Here is a 15,067-nt window from a genome sequence, read left to right as displayed (position 1 = left end):
GCTGAGTGCTGAATTTGGTTTTTTTGTTGTTTTTATTTTATGATTGGTTGGTTTGGTTTGAGGTTCTATTCATCGTTTTTCAAATGCCTTTTCCTAACCTTCAGATTCCTTTTCTGCCCATTAATTTGCTGTCTTTCAAAAAAAGAAATGTGTTAAATAAAATGAGCAGTTTGTGACAAAATACCTCAGGCAGTCAACTTCCTCAAAGCGTGAAAAAGGTGAAAATGACCACAAAATTTTACTTTTACACATATTAAAAGCAAAAATACATGGTGTGAGAAAATTAGATAGCAAAGCTTGGACAGCAATCTCAGGAATTCACAATGTTAGAAAGAAAGACATAAAGTAAAACCCCATATGATCAAAAGAGGATTGGAGTTCATTGAGGCAAATACAGAAATAATATAGATCCTATCAGAAATAAAGTCAAAATCCAATTTTAATTAGAAAAAATCAAATTCTAATTTTTAATTTTGAAAGGTATATGGAAAGTAAACAAGATCAAATCACTAAATCAAAGGTTTCACTGCTTCTATTAAAAGGTAATTTGGAAAATTCCTAGAATTCAAACTTCTCTCCACTAAAAATTCTTTCAAAGGATCGGTAAATGTGTTCAGAAAGTATTTTTTTTTACTCCCTAAATAACTGGGAAATCCATGAAGTATTTAATGACAAGCCCTGTCACTTCAGCAAATTTCTCTTCCATGCAATTTTCTGCTACAATGACTTCCTTGCTAATGCCCTTTTTCCAAGGAAAATGCCTTAAAAGAATCCTACCTCTTTCTCCTGCATTCGGAACAGCTCATGGTTTTGTCGAGAGGGGCTGCTCTCTCCAAGGTCAATTTTAGGTGTCTTCTGTTGAAGAAAAAGTTCAAAACAGCAAATGAAGTCAAAAACAGTAAATCCAAGTACAATCAATCCCAACCAGCAATTAAAGATAACATAAAATGCTTGTTTGCCCTTCTGAAATATCAAGGGAATAGAAATACCTACCCAAGTCACCCGTTTTTCTCGCAGATATCTGGGGTTTTCTATCTGAAAAACAAGGCAGAGAAAAATCAGCAGGTCAACAATGTCTGATTTAGTCCAAGATATCATAACTGAACTATATTGAGCACAGGAACTGCATCACTCAAAGAACTACAGATGAGATGACAACATACCTTAAATGTTACAGAAATAGGAGATCTTTCTAAAAGATCACTTGGTTGGAAATCTGCTCAGCAATTTTGATATTGTAAATGGACAAAAAATTGCACTTTTTTTCCCTCCCAACTCTTGTGGTTGTAAAAATTCCATCAATGCATATTATAAAAATATTTGGCAGCTACATACATAGGCTTATTCAAAAGATTTCCAACTTTATTGGCTAAATTCTCATTGAAATCAGTGTAAAGCTACAATACATTTACAGATTATATTGACTAAAATCTGGTGCTTTTGAAAAATTACAGTTGGGTGCATTGAAACTAGAGCCACACATGTAAGTTATAGAGACAAAACATAAGGAAATAATTCATTAATATGGCTACATAATTAAAACAGTTCTCTTAATCACTATTTTTAAGAACTGGATACAAAGCATTGTTCCCAACCCACTTCCTCTATCAGACAGTTCTATCTTTCTCATTTTCTCAAACAGTGAGGGCTCAAACATCACATCACAGAGAAAGCAGAATGCCCAAAAAAAGCTTTCAAGGGTATAATCTTGTAAAATGTGGCAGTGAGATTTGGAATATGAATGAGGTGGCAGTACACATTAAAAAAAAGAAAATGTTGTAGGATTAGGTTGATCTACGAAGCATGGCAAATATATCAAATGCTTGCACTTTCTGCAGTAGTATGAAATAAATTTGTGTGTTGAATTTATCAGTGGAAAAGAGGCTTAATCCCTCTGAAATTTCAATTTGATACAGTGTTATTCATTTCCTGTCCCAAAAGGTGATGTAGGATTTCTGTGTGGTGTTGAGTTGTCATATCTCACCCAAAGTCATTGCACATACTCACATTTAACACATACATTCAATTTCAATGAATGGCATTATCCAAGTTTTTAATACAGAAGCAGAAAGCATCAGGAAACCAATAATTTAACAATAACCTATTTATTGTCAGGGAGTTTACTAAAACAGACTAAACTTTCTTTCACACAAAGTACCCTGTGTTGGCATCCATGGGCAGCCACCAGGGAATGAAGGAATCCTGGGTGCACCCACTGCCACAAAAATGAGGAATTTTGGACACAGAGGAGATTGTGAGGAGAGGAATACAGGAGAGGGCTCAGCCTGGAGCACCAACCACAGGAGATCCAGTGGAGAGGAAGGAAAAGCAAATCAATAGAGAGGGAAATAAAAGGTATAGAAATTCCAAACTGGAAACATTTTGGAGGATTTTCTTTGTCCTACACATTTGTACCTGCAACAGGATTTTTTACTTCCATTTTACTGCTATTATGTTCCTCCTCCCACTTCAGTTTGGCCACTTCCCCATCCAGCCCACACTCCTCATCACCCCCAGGGCTGAAGGTGTTTGCCAGAAGCTCAAGGTACTCCCCAGTTTGGATCACTGGGAGCAGTGGAAGCCTTCACCAATACCTGGTGGAATCTGGAGAAGGCTGCAGAGCCACATTTCAAAAGCTTAACGATTTCCCAAAGCCCTGTCTCTCGTGCAGAACCACCCTTGACTTTGGCTCTTTTTAAAGCTAAAAATTGTTGTAAATATTTACAATTAATTAAAATCCTTTGTCTGCCCATGACATTCAGCTGTTGGCAGCCTTCACTTCAAAACCAATCTGAAAAGCTTAGGTACATCCTACTTGTTTATGGGAAAGAAGGAAAACGTTTCTCTAATACTTTGTAGGGCCCAAGTCTTGCATTTTTTGATTTTGTAACAGCAGCCATATGTGCTTTGAAGTTAAATGTTCCCACTTTGTTACTTGTTGTGGATTATATCCACTTAAACTGATCTGTAAACATTTAATGCCTCAACATTCATTTTTTTCATGCCAGTCTTCTGCAAAACTTCTTGTTCTCCAAATTAGACCACATTAAAGAGGGAATATCACAATAAAGAATGCCCCAAAAAAGAAAAAAAAAAGGTCTGTATTTATGAGAAACATGCAAATTTAAAAATAATAAGCAAAAGGTCAAAGACAAGCCAAAATGCATATGTATGAAACTGAATGACTGCCATGAGAAGAGCAGTAAATCACATGCTTTTTTAGGAGTATGAACCAAATAAATGTCATCATGAAAGACATCTTTATTTGAACTAGAACTGAACTCTAATTTGTAAATACCACTTCTTAACAGAAATGGTATTTTGAATGTCTTTGTAGAAAAGATTTTGGATTCTCCTGTTCTATTAGGCAGTCTGACAAGGAATCACGTTTCAATTTGTGTGGAATGCAATGGTCACCTTCTCCTCCAAAACCAGAGCTGTGAAGGTGTTGGGTGATCAGATCCCCATGAAGAAATCCCCATCACCTAACAGAGATAATCTGCTTCATTAAAATATATATTTTTTCTTAAATTGAAAAAAAAAGTATTGCAGAAACATACATAAAAATAAAATTCCGAGACTGCATTTCAGGCAGATGGGCAATAATCTGTAACTTCAGTATTTTTAATTTCTATTTATTTTAACAACACTTAAGTAATCAAAGAGAAATATTTATGAGTTATGCAATTTTAAAGCTATCAGCGAGTGAAGCACTGACAAAAGTTGAAATGCTTTCCCCCAAAAGCAAGGACAGTGCAGGAAAAGCACAATTTTGAGCTTTAACTACCTCCACAAGTCCCATCCTCATCAATTATATTCCATCCCTCGGGCTGAAAATACTGTCCAGGCTTTCTATCTGTGCACTATATCCCAGTCCAGAAACTCCCACCAAAGCTCTGCTCTTTTGCTCAGTAAATACCACAACAATGACAACACTGAAGTCACGGTTCCAAACTACCCCTCCAAAGTCACGTTCCGCTCTTTGGAAGATGTTTATCCAGGGATGGTTATCTCCAATAACGCCCAACTGCAGCCTGTGTCAGTCCACTCACAGAATATTGTAAATATTAAGACTCAGAGAACAAAACCCCCACACTTGCATCTGTAGGCTGATTGTACATTCCCCCCAAGCTTCATCAAAGACAAAACGGGATTGTTTTCAAAACAAGGATGACAAAAACACACATGAAAGAGTTAAGAACACTTAAGACTTTGAAATGGTAAACAACTAAACTGAACCTTGCCCTAAATTCTTACTTTAATCTACCAAACCCAGCCAGCCAGCATGTTCCCTACAGAAATAACTGCTGAGTAGCTTCAGGAAATTTGAGTAAGGACATTCTTATCTAACATCATAATTTGTAGGGAAGTTCACTTTAATGCTGCTGCTGCAGTCTTAGTGGAAGGACATTAAAGCACATGAAGGCTGTTTGTCAGCATGGAAGTTGAATTTATTTTTTGAAGTCGCAACACCACTTGGAGTTCACTGTGGGAAAGTTTTTCCAGCACTGCTGCCCTCCAAGGCCACAACATATACAGTAGGTATGTTTATAGTAAGCAGCCAGACTGAGAAACCAAACAAAAGATAATCAAATGGCTTGTGCAAAAATGGTTGAGCTTAACTAGACTGGAAAGACACAGGCAGATGTGAGCCAAGCACACAGAACAGGCACAGCATCCACTGCTGCTGCAGCCTCCCAGGAATTCCCAACGCTCCATCCATTTAACCCTGTGTTATAACACTTTTCTCCAAGGAAGAAGAAAGGAATGCAGCCACCAACCACTGAATTTCTTTGGTCTCAGCCTTCTGAAACTTTTACTAGGCAGTAACATTTCCCAGGACAAATTCTTCTGGGCAAGACTGAGTGTCCAGTCAGTCCCACATCATTTGTGGTAAAAGCTAAAGAGTTAATTCTTGTCCTGGCTGAATTCCAGTGATGAAAAATTGTGTTCTCCCTGATTAAAAAGCCCTTTGCTGTTTCCCCAGGGTACAATCTCTTTGTGTGCTTTCTACCTAAAATGATGTGCTGAATTTCTCAGGATGTTTGAAAGAAATGCTTTGTCACACCTAAAATTGGCTACAATTTAGTGACAAATGAATCTGCATCACAGGCATCATGAAAGACAGAGTGAGAGACAGGCAGGTAAGGCAAGAATTTGCAGGCATTTAATCCACTGCTGTTCCTTTACATAACTTTAATTTTTTTATCCAAAAATTATGTTTGCCGACAATCTAAAAAGCTCAGCTAAAAAGAAAAAAAGAAAAGGGAAAAAAAAGGCAGTTTAATTCCATTATCCAATGAAGTTCTTTTCCAGACACTACACATATCTTCCACAATATTAAATTATTTTAGAGACATAAACAGGAGATGGTCACCTTCCTCTCAGTTATGAAGTGCACTAGAGCTGCAACAATATGCAGAAATTTATTGACAGCTGTTGATGAAATAAGACCACAGAATCACAGAAAAGTCTGGCCTGGAAGGGACCTTAAAGTTCTGATTCCCCTAGCCCAAATTACTTTTATTATATTCTAAGATGGCTGAAGAATGACAAAGAAAGTTCAAAGTACCAACATGACCAAAGATTACTGGTATTTATTTGCCTCAGCTTCTGGCTCTGAAACTTTTCCTCTCAAACAGCCACACAAAAGGATTTCTGCTTTTCTACATTGCAAATGCAGCTTCAAGGCATGAACACCTGACAAAGGACAGTCCCCACATCAATTTAGATAAGAGACAATACAGGCTGAGAAAAACACATTTTATAATGTATGTAAAATGAGTGTAAATTAGTATTCCATGTATGAAAGGCAAATTTATCACAATCAAAACTCAACTTTTTTTTCAAACATTTACTCATGCCTGATTAGAATCGAAAGAACTTGAATAATAAAATGTTTGATAGGGATAATCAGGAATGCTGCAAGGAAAAGAGGAAAATTCTTTTATTACTCACAAAAAGTAATAATATCAGTAAAGTAACACAACAGATTTACTTCTCCTGTAGAAAATGTTATTATTAAGAATATCTGAAGTCTTCAGATTAGACTGTTAAGCTTTGACCTCTCAGCTTAGTAAAGAAATCATAAAAGCATTTCCCAAAACTTTTCACAGTATTTTTAATAATAATATTAATAAAAAAATCTCAATCACTGATGTCGGTATATCGTGAAAACTGAAAACACACCCAGAATGTGACCTTAAAAATACAAGAGCTTTGAAGAAGAGGAAATTTAGAATATATTAAAGAAGCAGGAGGCTGAAAGATGACAGTAAAATTAAATTAACAATTTATAACTGGTCACTTCAATGCACACAAGCCCAAGCTGGAGCAGTGGAGGCTCAGCAGAACCTCACAGCTGGAAGACACCAGGATTGTCCCACCAATGTGTGCACCCAGCTGGGTACTGGCAGATTCCTGGATAAAAGCATGGCCTCCATATAAACTTGTCTGAAATACTCACAGCTTCCTAAAATTCCAGATTCTTACCAAGAAAAATCCTCATACAAAGATTGGTATAACCAAAAAAAACCCAAGGAAAGTTTAAAAAGATTTTCAAGACAACAGCTCTTCAGCCCAGGTAGCTCAAAGTGAAAACCATTCAGTATCTCCTTTCCTATCTACCCCCACTACTGAAGTATTTTTTTGGGTCAAGGGTCTTCTGTATCTGAGGTGGGATCATAGTAAATTAAACAATTTGAAGCTGGGAGTAGCAATTAAAGGCCAACAAGATGCTCCCATAGCAATTTAAATGCTTGCAAATAACAGCAGCCACATCTGACACTCAAACCTTACAGATTCCAATGGGCTGCCATAATTTAGTGGGATTTTTTTATTTTTAGCAATGACATATTCTTTTAGTGTGACACTCCACTTAAAACTTCCTGACCCTTTCAGAACCCACTGGAGGCCGTGATCCACAGCAGGGAAACGCTGTTCAGCACAACCCCTCACAGACCTCTCTTTTACAACCTCCAATCCTCTTTGTCAGGTAACTCCCAACAAGTCTTATCAGGCAATCAAAGTCTCTCATGAGAGACTTCTTTAATTACCATCCCTGGAGAGGAGACTTGAAAAACTGATTTATGTGCCACGGTAGCCAATTTGTTATCCAAGGGAGCTCCCGTATCAGCAGAGGATCATCACAGTTTAATAACCAGCCATTATCAACACAACATGATTGCAAACTGGAATTTCAATTAGGAAAAGAAATAAAATACAAATAAAATGACAGAGATAAGAGATAAGCAGGCAGGCAGATCGACACTGATATAAAAATGCAGGATATAAAGAGATCCTTTGTCAGCATCAGTTGGTGTAATTTGTAAAATAGCCATGAGCAAGTTTTCCCCCTTAAAGCAGCTTTAAAAGCTCAAGGTATTACAGCTTCCTGTTCATATCATGCAATGGATAAATACAGCCCAAATATCCAAAATCTGCAAGTGGTTGCACCTTTGTTTCAGGCACCTGTACAACGCTGACACTTTCACCCATGTCCACCCTCAGCTTGGAAATGGGAAGAGAAACACCAAGGACAGAAAACCATTCATATCCTCTGTTATCATTTCTGATTGCACTGAAGAGAACTTGGCCATCCATGAAAAGCCTGGAGTGTAATAGGCAAGATTTTTAAATGCTGTCATATCCCTCTGGACTGACAATAGTGTAGAAAGAATAAAGATCATTTGGCAGCTGATTCAAATGACAACATAAAAATACGTGACTATGTTTCAAAAAACAAGGCTGAGCTATTTTGTTAAATTCATTCTCATCACTTCTAACTTTGGCTGCAACTCTGTGAGCTTTTAACCTGTGAGAATAAGCACAAAAGGAGGAAGAAAAGAAAGAAGAAATCTCCCTGTTAAAATCAAAGTGATCTTAATAAAACTAAATTGCTGTAAGGTTATTAATCCTAATGAAATAGGTTAAAGAATTGGTGGTACAAATGAAAGGGTTACAAAAAAGACAAAACAACACAATAGAAAAAAAAACATTTAAAATACAGCTACAGAGAAGAGGTACTTCATTGTCACCTTAGAATTATCATGGAGTAATACCACAGAAAATACAACCAAAGGGAGTAAAGTCTTACAAGAGTAACAAATTTGAATTATTGAAAGGGAAAGAAAGAGGTGAACATACAGAAAAGCCTCCTTTCAAAAGGAGGCCCACCGAACAAAAAAAACTGAGTTGTATTAATGGCTTGCAAATTCTGTATTGGTTAAAAAAATAAACACAGAAACTCTTCTTCATTTATACAAGTATAAGTAAAAAATAATGCTACAGAGTCATCAAGAATTAGTCTGAATTTCTACCAGAGTAAGACTTGGTTTTGACCAGCAGCCATTATTTTGCCTGATTTATGAGTAACCATATTAAAGGTATGAAGATTATTATTACATAAAATTTAATATTTTCTTTTCATACATTCATAAATAACCTTTCCAAGCCCTAGCAAGTCATTTCTAAAAGATGGATTCCTACATGAAGTTTTGTTGGCTAAGCTCAGAAAGCAAACTACACTGCTGAGAACTGCTCACTGCAAGTTAATAAATAAGTAAAGTACTCAGTTTATTTTACCCCAAGATTCCAACTATTGAGTCGTGCTTCGAGGTCATCATCATCCAATGAAAAGTTTCTTTTGTGTTGATCATCCTAGAACATAAAAAAAGTCAAAGAAAATATCAGAATTGCTAGCAGAGACATAATTTAAAATCAAACTTCTCACTGTCCTGGCCATAGCTTCACTGAGCTTCCTAATAGTGTCACAATACTTCTGACAGCTTTCCCCTAAACAGCTCAGTTTCCAGAAGATACTAGGCTGAGAAATCAGTTCAGAGGATAAATTAGCCCAGCCCTCCACTTTAATGTTCTTCTTTATTTATTTCCAAAGCAATGGTCTCCTTTACAGAGGGTGACTTTATTAAAAAACCCAAAATACTCCATTTTCAGGCATCAATTCATCTCCACAGTAATTGTTCTGGGGATAAGCCAAAATTCAGAGATCACCTGATCAGCCTCCCATTAAAAAAGCTGATTTAAAAATGAAAGGAAACCTCAGCAAGGCAGGGATGGTTATCAAAGCAGAGGACAGAGCAGCTGCTGCCCAGCTTCAGGGTATTCCTGATTTCCAGCATCCAGCCAGGCTGTAGTTATTGCTGCTCCAAAAAGAATTGTCTCTCAGAAGAGAAGTTTTTCCTGTGGGATAACAGTAACTACCAACATTTAATGTATCACACGTTTTCCTTGGATGAGGTACTTAGAAAATCAACATTTAAGCCTGAATGATTTTGTCTCATTAAGTGAGGTTTGTGTATGGACCTTCTTTAAATCTCATTTGTCACAAGCATCCAGTGAACAGAGATTGGGCTGCTGTTAATTCACACTTGGTTAAGGCAGCTCTTAATGTTTCTTAAAAGCCTCCCTGCTCCTCTACCTGGGCCTGAGTGATGGCAGAACATCTGAGCATCCCTGACAATGGAACAAGGTATTGTTTGTTCCAGCCAGCCAAACATTACCAAACTGACTAACTAAGAGAGGATTATTTCACTTAAAGGCCCTTTTAAAGCTGTAATCACAGGAGAATCCAGTATATGGAGCTGAAGAACACTAAAGTGCAGTGATTTGTCTAACACTGACCTGGAAGCTGCAGCAGAGCCAGCAATAACAAAAAAAAAAATCTTAAAAATAAACAAATCAAATCAGCAAAACTCCCCCACAAAACTTTAAAGCCCCAAATCCAGGTTTCAACCGAAGAATATAATTTTTTTTTTACAATAACTCTTCCACAAGGAGTACTTCCTGAAGTAAAAATAAACAGGAAACCAATAAGGAGGAATGTAGTAAAGCCAGCATGTGGTTTTATTTTTAATTATGGCATTTCTGTATTTAAATTGCATTTGTATACATACAATCAACACACACATAAATCCATAGACAGCAATCAGAGCCTAGAGCACAGACACTGATTTTTGCCCACTGAGCACCTGTAACCTGCCCTGATAAACCATCCCCTTGCTAATCCTCTATTCCAGATGCACAGCAGAACACAAATTTCCTCAGAAAAGAGCTTCCAGCTTATCCTATTTGCACTTCATGTCCTCATAAATTCTCAACTGTGCCCAGCTGCAATCTTTCTAAACTATTCATCTGATGGAATCAAAAATGAAGCGTGGGCAGAGCTGGAGGAACAAACAGGAAATTCAGTGTTCACGGAGGGGTGAGGGTTGTTCTAGGTGTGGTGAAGGACACTGCAAAGCCACAGAGCACATTCTGGAAGGTAAACAGCACGTTTCTTGGTATCACACATTTGTCAGGAGTAACTGTCAGTGCAAAGCTTGCAATTAAATAAAAAACATCATTGAATATTTTGGACTCAAAGGGTTTCAGACAAAGTCTGTTCAATGCCCTTTCATCAGTCAAAATGCTCGTTGGGGAAAGTCTGATGAAACAAACTGTCCAAAATTCACTCTTTCAGAGGTCAACCCTTACTGAACAGAGCCAGAGGCATCTCTGCAGCTTTCTTTAATCTCTTATTGCAAAATACAAGATGATGTCAATGCAGGCACGTTGCCAAGCCTGGGGAAAACAATGCAGCAGACACTGAAAACACAACACTAAACAGAGGTCAAGCATTAAGATGAACTGAGAGCATCCTACAAGAAATTCTTTTCCCCTACACTGCAGAGGACAGATTTTGATGAGCTTTAGTCCTCCCTATCACTCCCTCCCAAATGTCTGCACCTTTACAGGGATCATGACCCACACAGCAGGAAATAACAGCTTTACAGGGATATATAAAAGCATCTCAGGGAAAGCAAAGCTTTAGGACAAAAAGGAGAAGCATCTTACAGACAGTGACGTGCCTAGGTCATCTTCATCTGTCCGGTGAGAAGAAAGCAGACAACAGGACACTGCTGATGGCTTCTCACTGAATCTTTCCCTGTTATTAATGACAAGAGGAAGCAGAAAAATTCATTTTCAGCAACTTGTGCACACAAAGGACGTTAATCACAGAATAGAATCGGCTAAAATATACACAAGAAAATAACAGTCAAGATGGAAAGATTTTAAAAAAAAGGAGAAAAAAGAGAAAGTTTTGATGTTAAAGGCAAACAAAAGCCATAAGTGTTCCATTAAAAAAACACCACCATAAAACCCCACACCAAAAAACCCACTAGAAATATTGTGTGCATGTCAGTACATTAAAAAGTATTCTTTGCTTTTCTTTTACTACATGACCCAACGTCTCCCAAAGGATTTTAGGATAAATCCAAGCTAAGGAGAGGGCTGATCTAAGAGAACGTTTTTGAAACAAAATGGCTAAGAGTATGAAACAAGTTAAGATGGAGTCCAGTAACTCAGAGAAGAAAGAGGAATTAAGGGGGTGGTTGGTTGCACCATAGGGGAGACTTTTAAGAGCAAAAAAATAGATTAGAACAAGGTAAATGGTCCTATAACACACAAAGGGCAAGAACAACACACACAGCTCTGTACAAGAGCAGTGGCTTGAAAGGCTAAGGTGGAGAGGAACGAGTCACAAAGATTATCTTGGTTTCATTTCATTTCTGTTTTATGGACTAAAGTGGGATTTATGGGGGATGGTAAAGAAATGCCCACAAGACAGTACACAAGCACAGCAGGACCAAGTGCTCTGTCCAGCACAGGGATTTTCTGGAAAAGCTATTGTTGTAAATAAAACACTTGAACAAAGGGAAATGCAGATCAGAAGATAGGTGAAGAGAATTGTCACTGATGCACCTGGTCACAGGCATTCCTCAGCCACAGAACAGGGGGAAAAAGAACAAAATAAAGTAAAAGTTATAAGCATTTGTTAGATGGGATGATACAGCAAAAGATCCAAAACAGTAGTGAAACACCTTTCAGCACATCCTCCACAGGTATTAAGGTAATTAAAAACTCCTGTTGGTCCCTTCACCTACCTATAATTGGCCATTTAATATTAAAATCAAATCAGAGCATCCAATACCTCCCTTCCTTTCCATCTGGCAGCAAATGAGATGGCTGCTATGCCAAAAAGACACTGAGATGAATGAAGTGTTTATGAACAGAACAACAACTGTTGGATGTACAATATAAACCAGTCACTTCTAGGAAGACAAACACAAAGTTTTCACCAAGCACAGGGCCCCAGCTTTCATCAGAACAGCAGGGAACAGAGAAATACAACAACTGGGAGCCTACCTTCCCTTCCAGCACCAATAAATCCATATAAACAACATGTATGGATGCACAATAACAATTACAAAGCAGTAAATAGTTTAGATAAGCAAAGTCTTAGGGGTAAAAAAGATCAAAAGGAATATGATAACACAATGACTGCCTCTTGCATTTCTTACTAAGATTTCATTTGACACAAAATTACCTTTAATTAAAGGGAGATAAATCTTTGCCTGTGAGTAAATCTGCCCTTTTATCAGATTTCCTTTCTGAGCAATACTCAGGTTACCTAACAATGCAATAAAGTTCCAATTGTTCAAAATGAAAGAAAACAGAATTCATGCCCTCGTCATTCAGAGATTCAGGAATATCAACAAATACACAAGCCAACCCAATCTACCTGTATTATTTTCAATTTGACCAAAGGGAGGACAAAAGTCTAGATGCATTCTTAGTTCTGTATCTGATCTTTTGAAGAGGAACTGAAAAGGAAGCTCCTTTACTTGATAGTACAAACAGAATTTGAAAATACTGTTAAGGATGAACACAATTTTGCTCATATCAAGTGTGCACCACCTGTCCACTCCCTTTTCCAGCCTCCTGCTAATATGAGTCAGGTCCAAAAAGCACAAGATTTATTCTTTTTCCTCCCACTGCAGGTGAGTGAAGGATGATCGGAGTTTTGACATCATCCTGTGACCTCCTGCTCCATCCCAAGCAGGGAGTGGGCACAGGAGGAGGCAGAAACTTGCCGCTAATAAATGAGATTAGTAAATATTCCTCCTAGGAGCAAAGTGAGGCAAACTCACTGATTCCTCCTGGTCCAGCATGACTACACACCAACCTTTAACAATGTTTTCAGGCACACTCTCTAAACACAGAGTAAAATTTTCCTGCGGGGTCAGAAAGCCCAGGTTTCTGTCCAAACCAATCTAAGCATTTCTCAAACCAACCTTCTCACATTTCAAAATTAAGCTGCACCTTTCCAGCCCCAGCTGGTTGGATTTATTCACCCACACCCCAATTTTCAAGTAAGGTTTGTCTACCTAAGGTTTTTATGCAGGCAGAAAAACAACTTTATGTAGAAAAGTCAAAATTGTCCAACACAGAATTATCTGCATTGCAAGATAAAAATCACTATGAAAAGAATTTCTCTTTGGGTCTTTGAAAGGAGAGAATCCTGAGATAAAGAACATCAAGTAGTTACTCAAACATGTCTCACTGACATTATCTATTTTGCCCTGAGAAAATGTTGTAGGAACTGAGTCATGGCTAGAATGCAAAATTTTCATCCAACTGCACAAATTCCATGCCCATGGATTCAGTTTTCCCAGCGCACATTCAGAGGAGAGAGACAAATACAGTGGAACTCGGTCACCATCTGCTGGCTCTACCTACAAAATGCACATGCAGAAATACTTAATATGTTACATTGTCACCTGCACTGATTGCTCATCCAAAACTGTAAATACAAAAAGGATCTATATGTTGGATATAGGTAGTATCTTAACATGGTCACATTTAAGTAAGTATTGAATATGTAACTATCTTGTGTTTTTCAAAACAAAACAGCTGAAATATTTACCTTCAGCATTTTTCTGCAAAATTTTCAGGAAAATTAAGTTTCTTATTGCTGTGAAGATTAATTTATGCAACCTACAGAACTATCAAAATTTTCCAACGCAAATTCAGATTTCCTTAGACACAGCCCCACTCTTGGTTCAAGCATTCACTGGCAGAGCTGTGCCTGTACATCTGATTTTTAATTCCCAGAGTCCTTTAAACCAGTAACATTATTCAATTACATTTACTTGCTTTCCCTGGCATGCAATAATTTGCAGTCCAGTGAATAATTTGCAATGCAGGTCTCCAGAGAACTCACCAGAGTCTTGGGAGCCACACTGATCACCAATGTAGGCATTACTTCATTCCCTCAGGATAAAAGGGGAAAAGTGAAATAAAGCTTCACTACACCAAAAATGACTTTGGGAACTTTGACAGGCCAAGCTGAATCTTAGGTTCAGACACTGAGTGGGAAAAGACATCAAATTCCCAATATTCTACTGTGAACCAGGTAGCAAAAGAGGGAAAAAAAAGAAGGGAGGGAATAGGTAGAAGTGCACCTCAAGTGGGGACCAGCCCCACTGGGATGAAGAGGGAGGAACATGCAAATCCCACCCCAGCTGACAGTACAAATCAGGAATTCAGAGTAACAAGATGTATTTTTATACCACAAATATGGCCTTGTAGAGATATCAGTGTGCTTAATTTGGCCTAAAAGGGGAGAGTTGTGCTGGTATTTTATTGCTTCTAACACCCAGAGTGATACTTTGACTTGATGATGTTGCTCCCAGGGGCTGACACAATCTGGTCACACCCAGGCCAGGTATCCTGACATGACACAACAATAACAAAAATTCATCCAAGGTCTCAAAAAACATTTCTAAAACATTATGTACTCCTTGCTTTCATAATGTCAAATCTATTTTTTTTTTTTTTAAATTAAGGGTATCTGGACAGCTCCTCCCAACAATTCTCTTAACACCAAGCCCAAAGCAGAATTTATCATAACTCAGCTGGAAATTCTCCATTCTCTGCCTCTGCTTCTTAAACCACAAGTCTGTTATCAAAACCACAGAGCACAAGTGTAAGCAACCAGAAGAGTCCCTAATCCTCAAAAAAGGAGGTAAAGACACCTCAGATATAAGAGTAACTTCTTAAATGATTGTTAGAATTACACACAGTTAATGGATACAGAAGAGGAAGAGTTGCATGATACTCAATGTGATTTAACTTGCAAATGTCCATCTGTCACTTGTCCAAATCACTGCTGAAAAACTAAAAACATGATTGAAAGATGAGGATAAACAGCATAAACATCAGT

At 37.7% G+C, this 15,067-nt stretch overlaps 1 protein-coding gene across 34 annotated transcripts in view; it reads right to left on the bottom strand.

Annotated features, from left to right (window-relative positions):
* The window catches only part of CEP112 (centrosomal protein 112), a 158,216-nt gene that overhangs the window by 136,380 nt on the left and 6,769 nt on the right, over nt 1-15,067 (bottom strand). For all 34 annotated transcript variants that reach the window (XM_086857562.1, XM_086857564.1, XM_086857563.1 and 31 more), the window contains exons 5-8: nt 10,855-10,945; nt 8,584-8,658; nt 994-1,035; nt 778-855 (exon numbers count right to left, since the gene is read on the bottom strand). In XM_086857562.1, coding sequence (XP_086713688.1) covers nt 778-855; nt 994-1,035; nt 8,584-8,658; nt 10,855-10,945 — 286 coding nt within the window. The remainder of the gene's footprint in view (nt 1-777; nt 856-993; nt 1,036-8,583; nt 8,659-10,854; nt 10,946-15,067) is intronic.

Source organism: Cyanistes caeruleus, chromosome 19 (assembly GCF_971803275.1).
Source record: "Cyanistes caeruleus chromosome 19, bCyaCae1.hap1.1, whole genome shotgun sequence".
Lineage (NCBI taxonomy): Eukaryota > Metazoa > Chordata > Aves > Passeriformes > Paridae > Cyanistes > Cyanistes caeruleus.
This window is presented reverse-complemented; position numbering and strand designations above follow the sequence as displayed.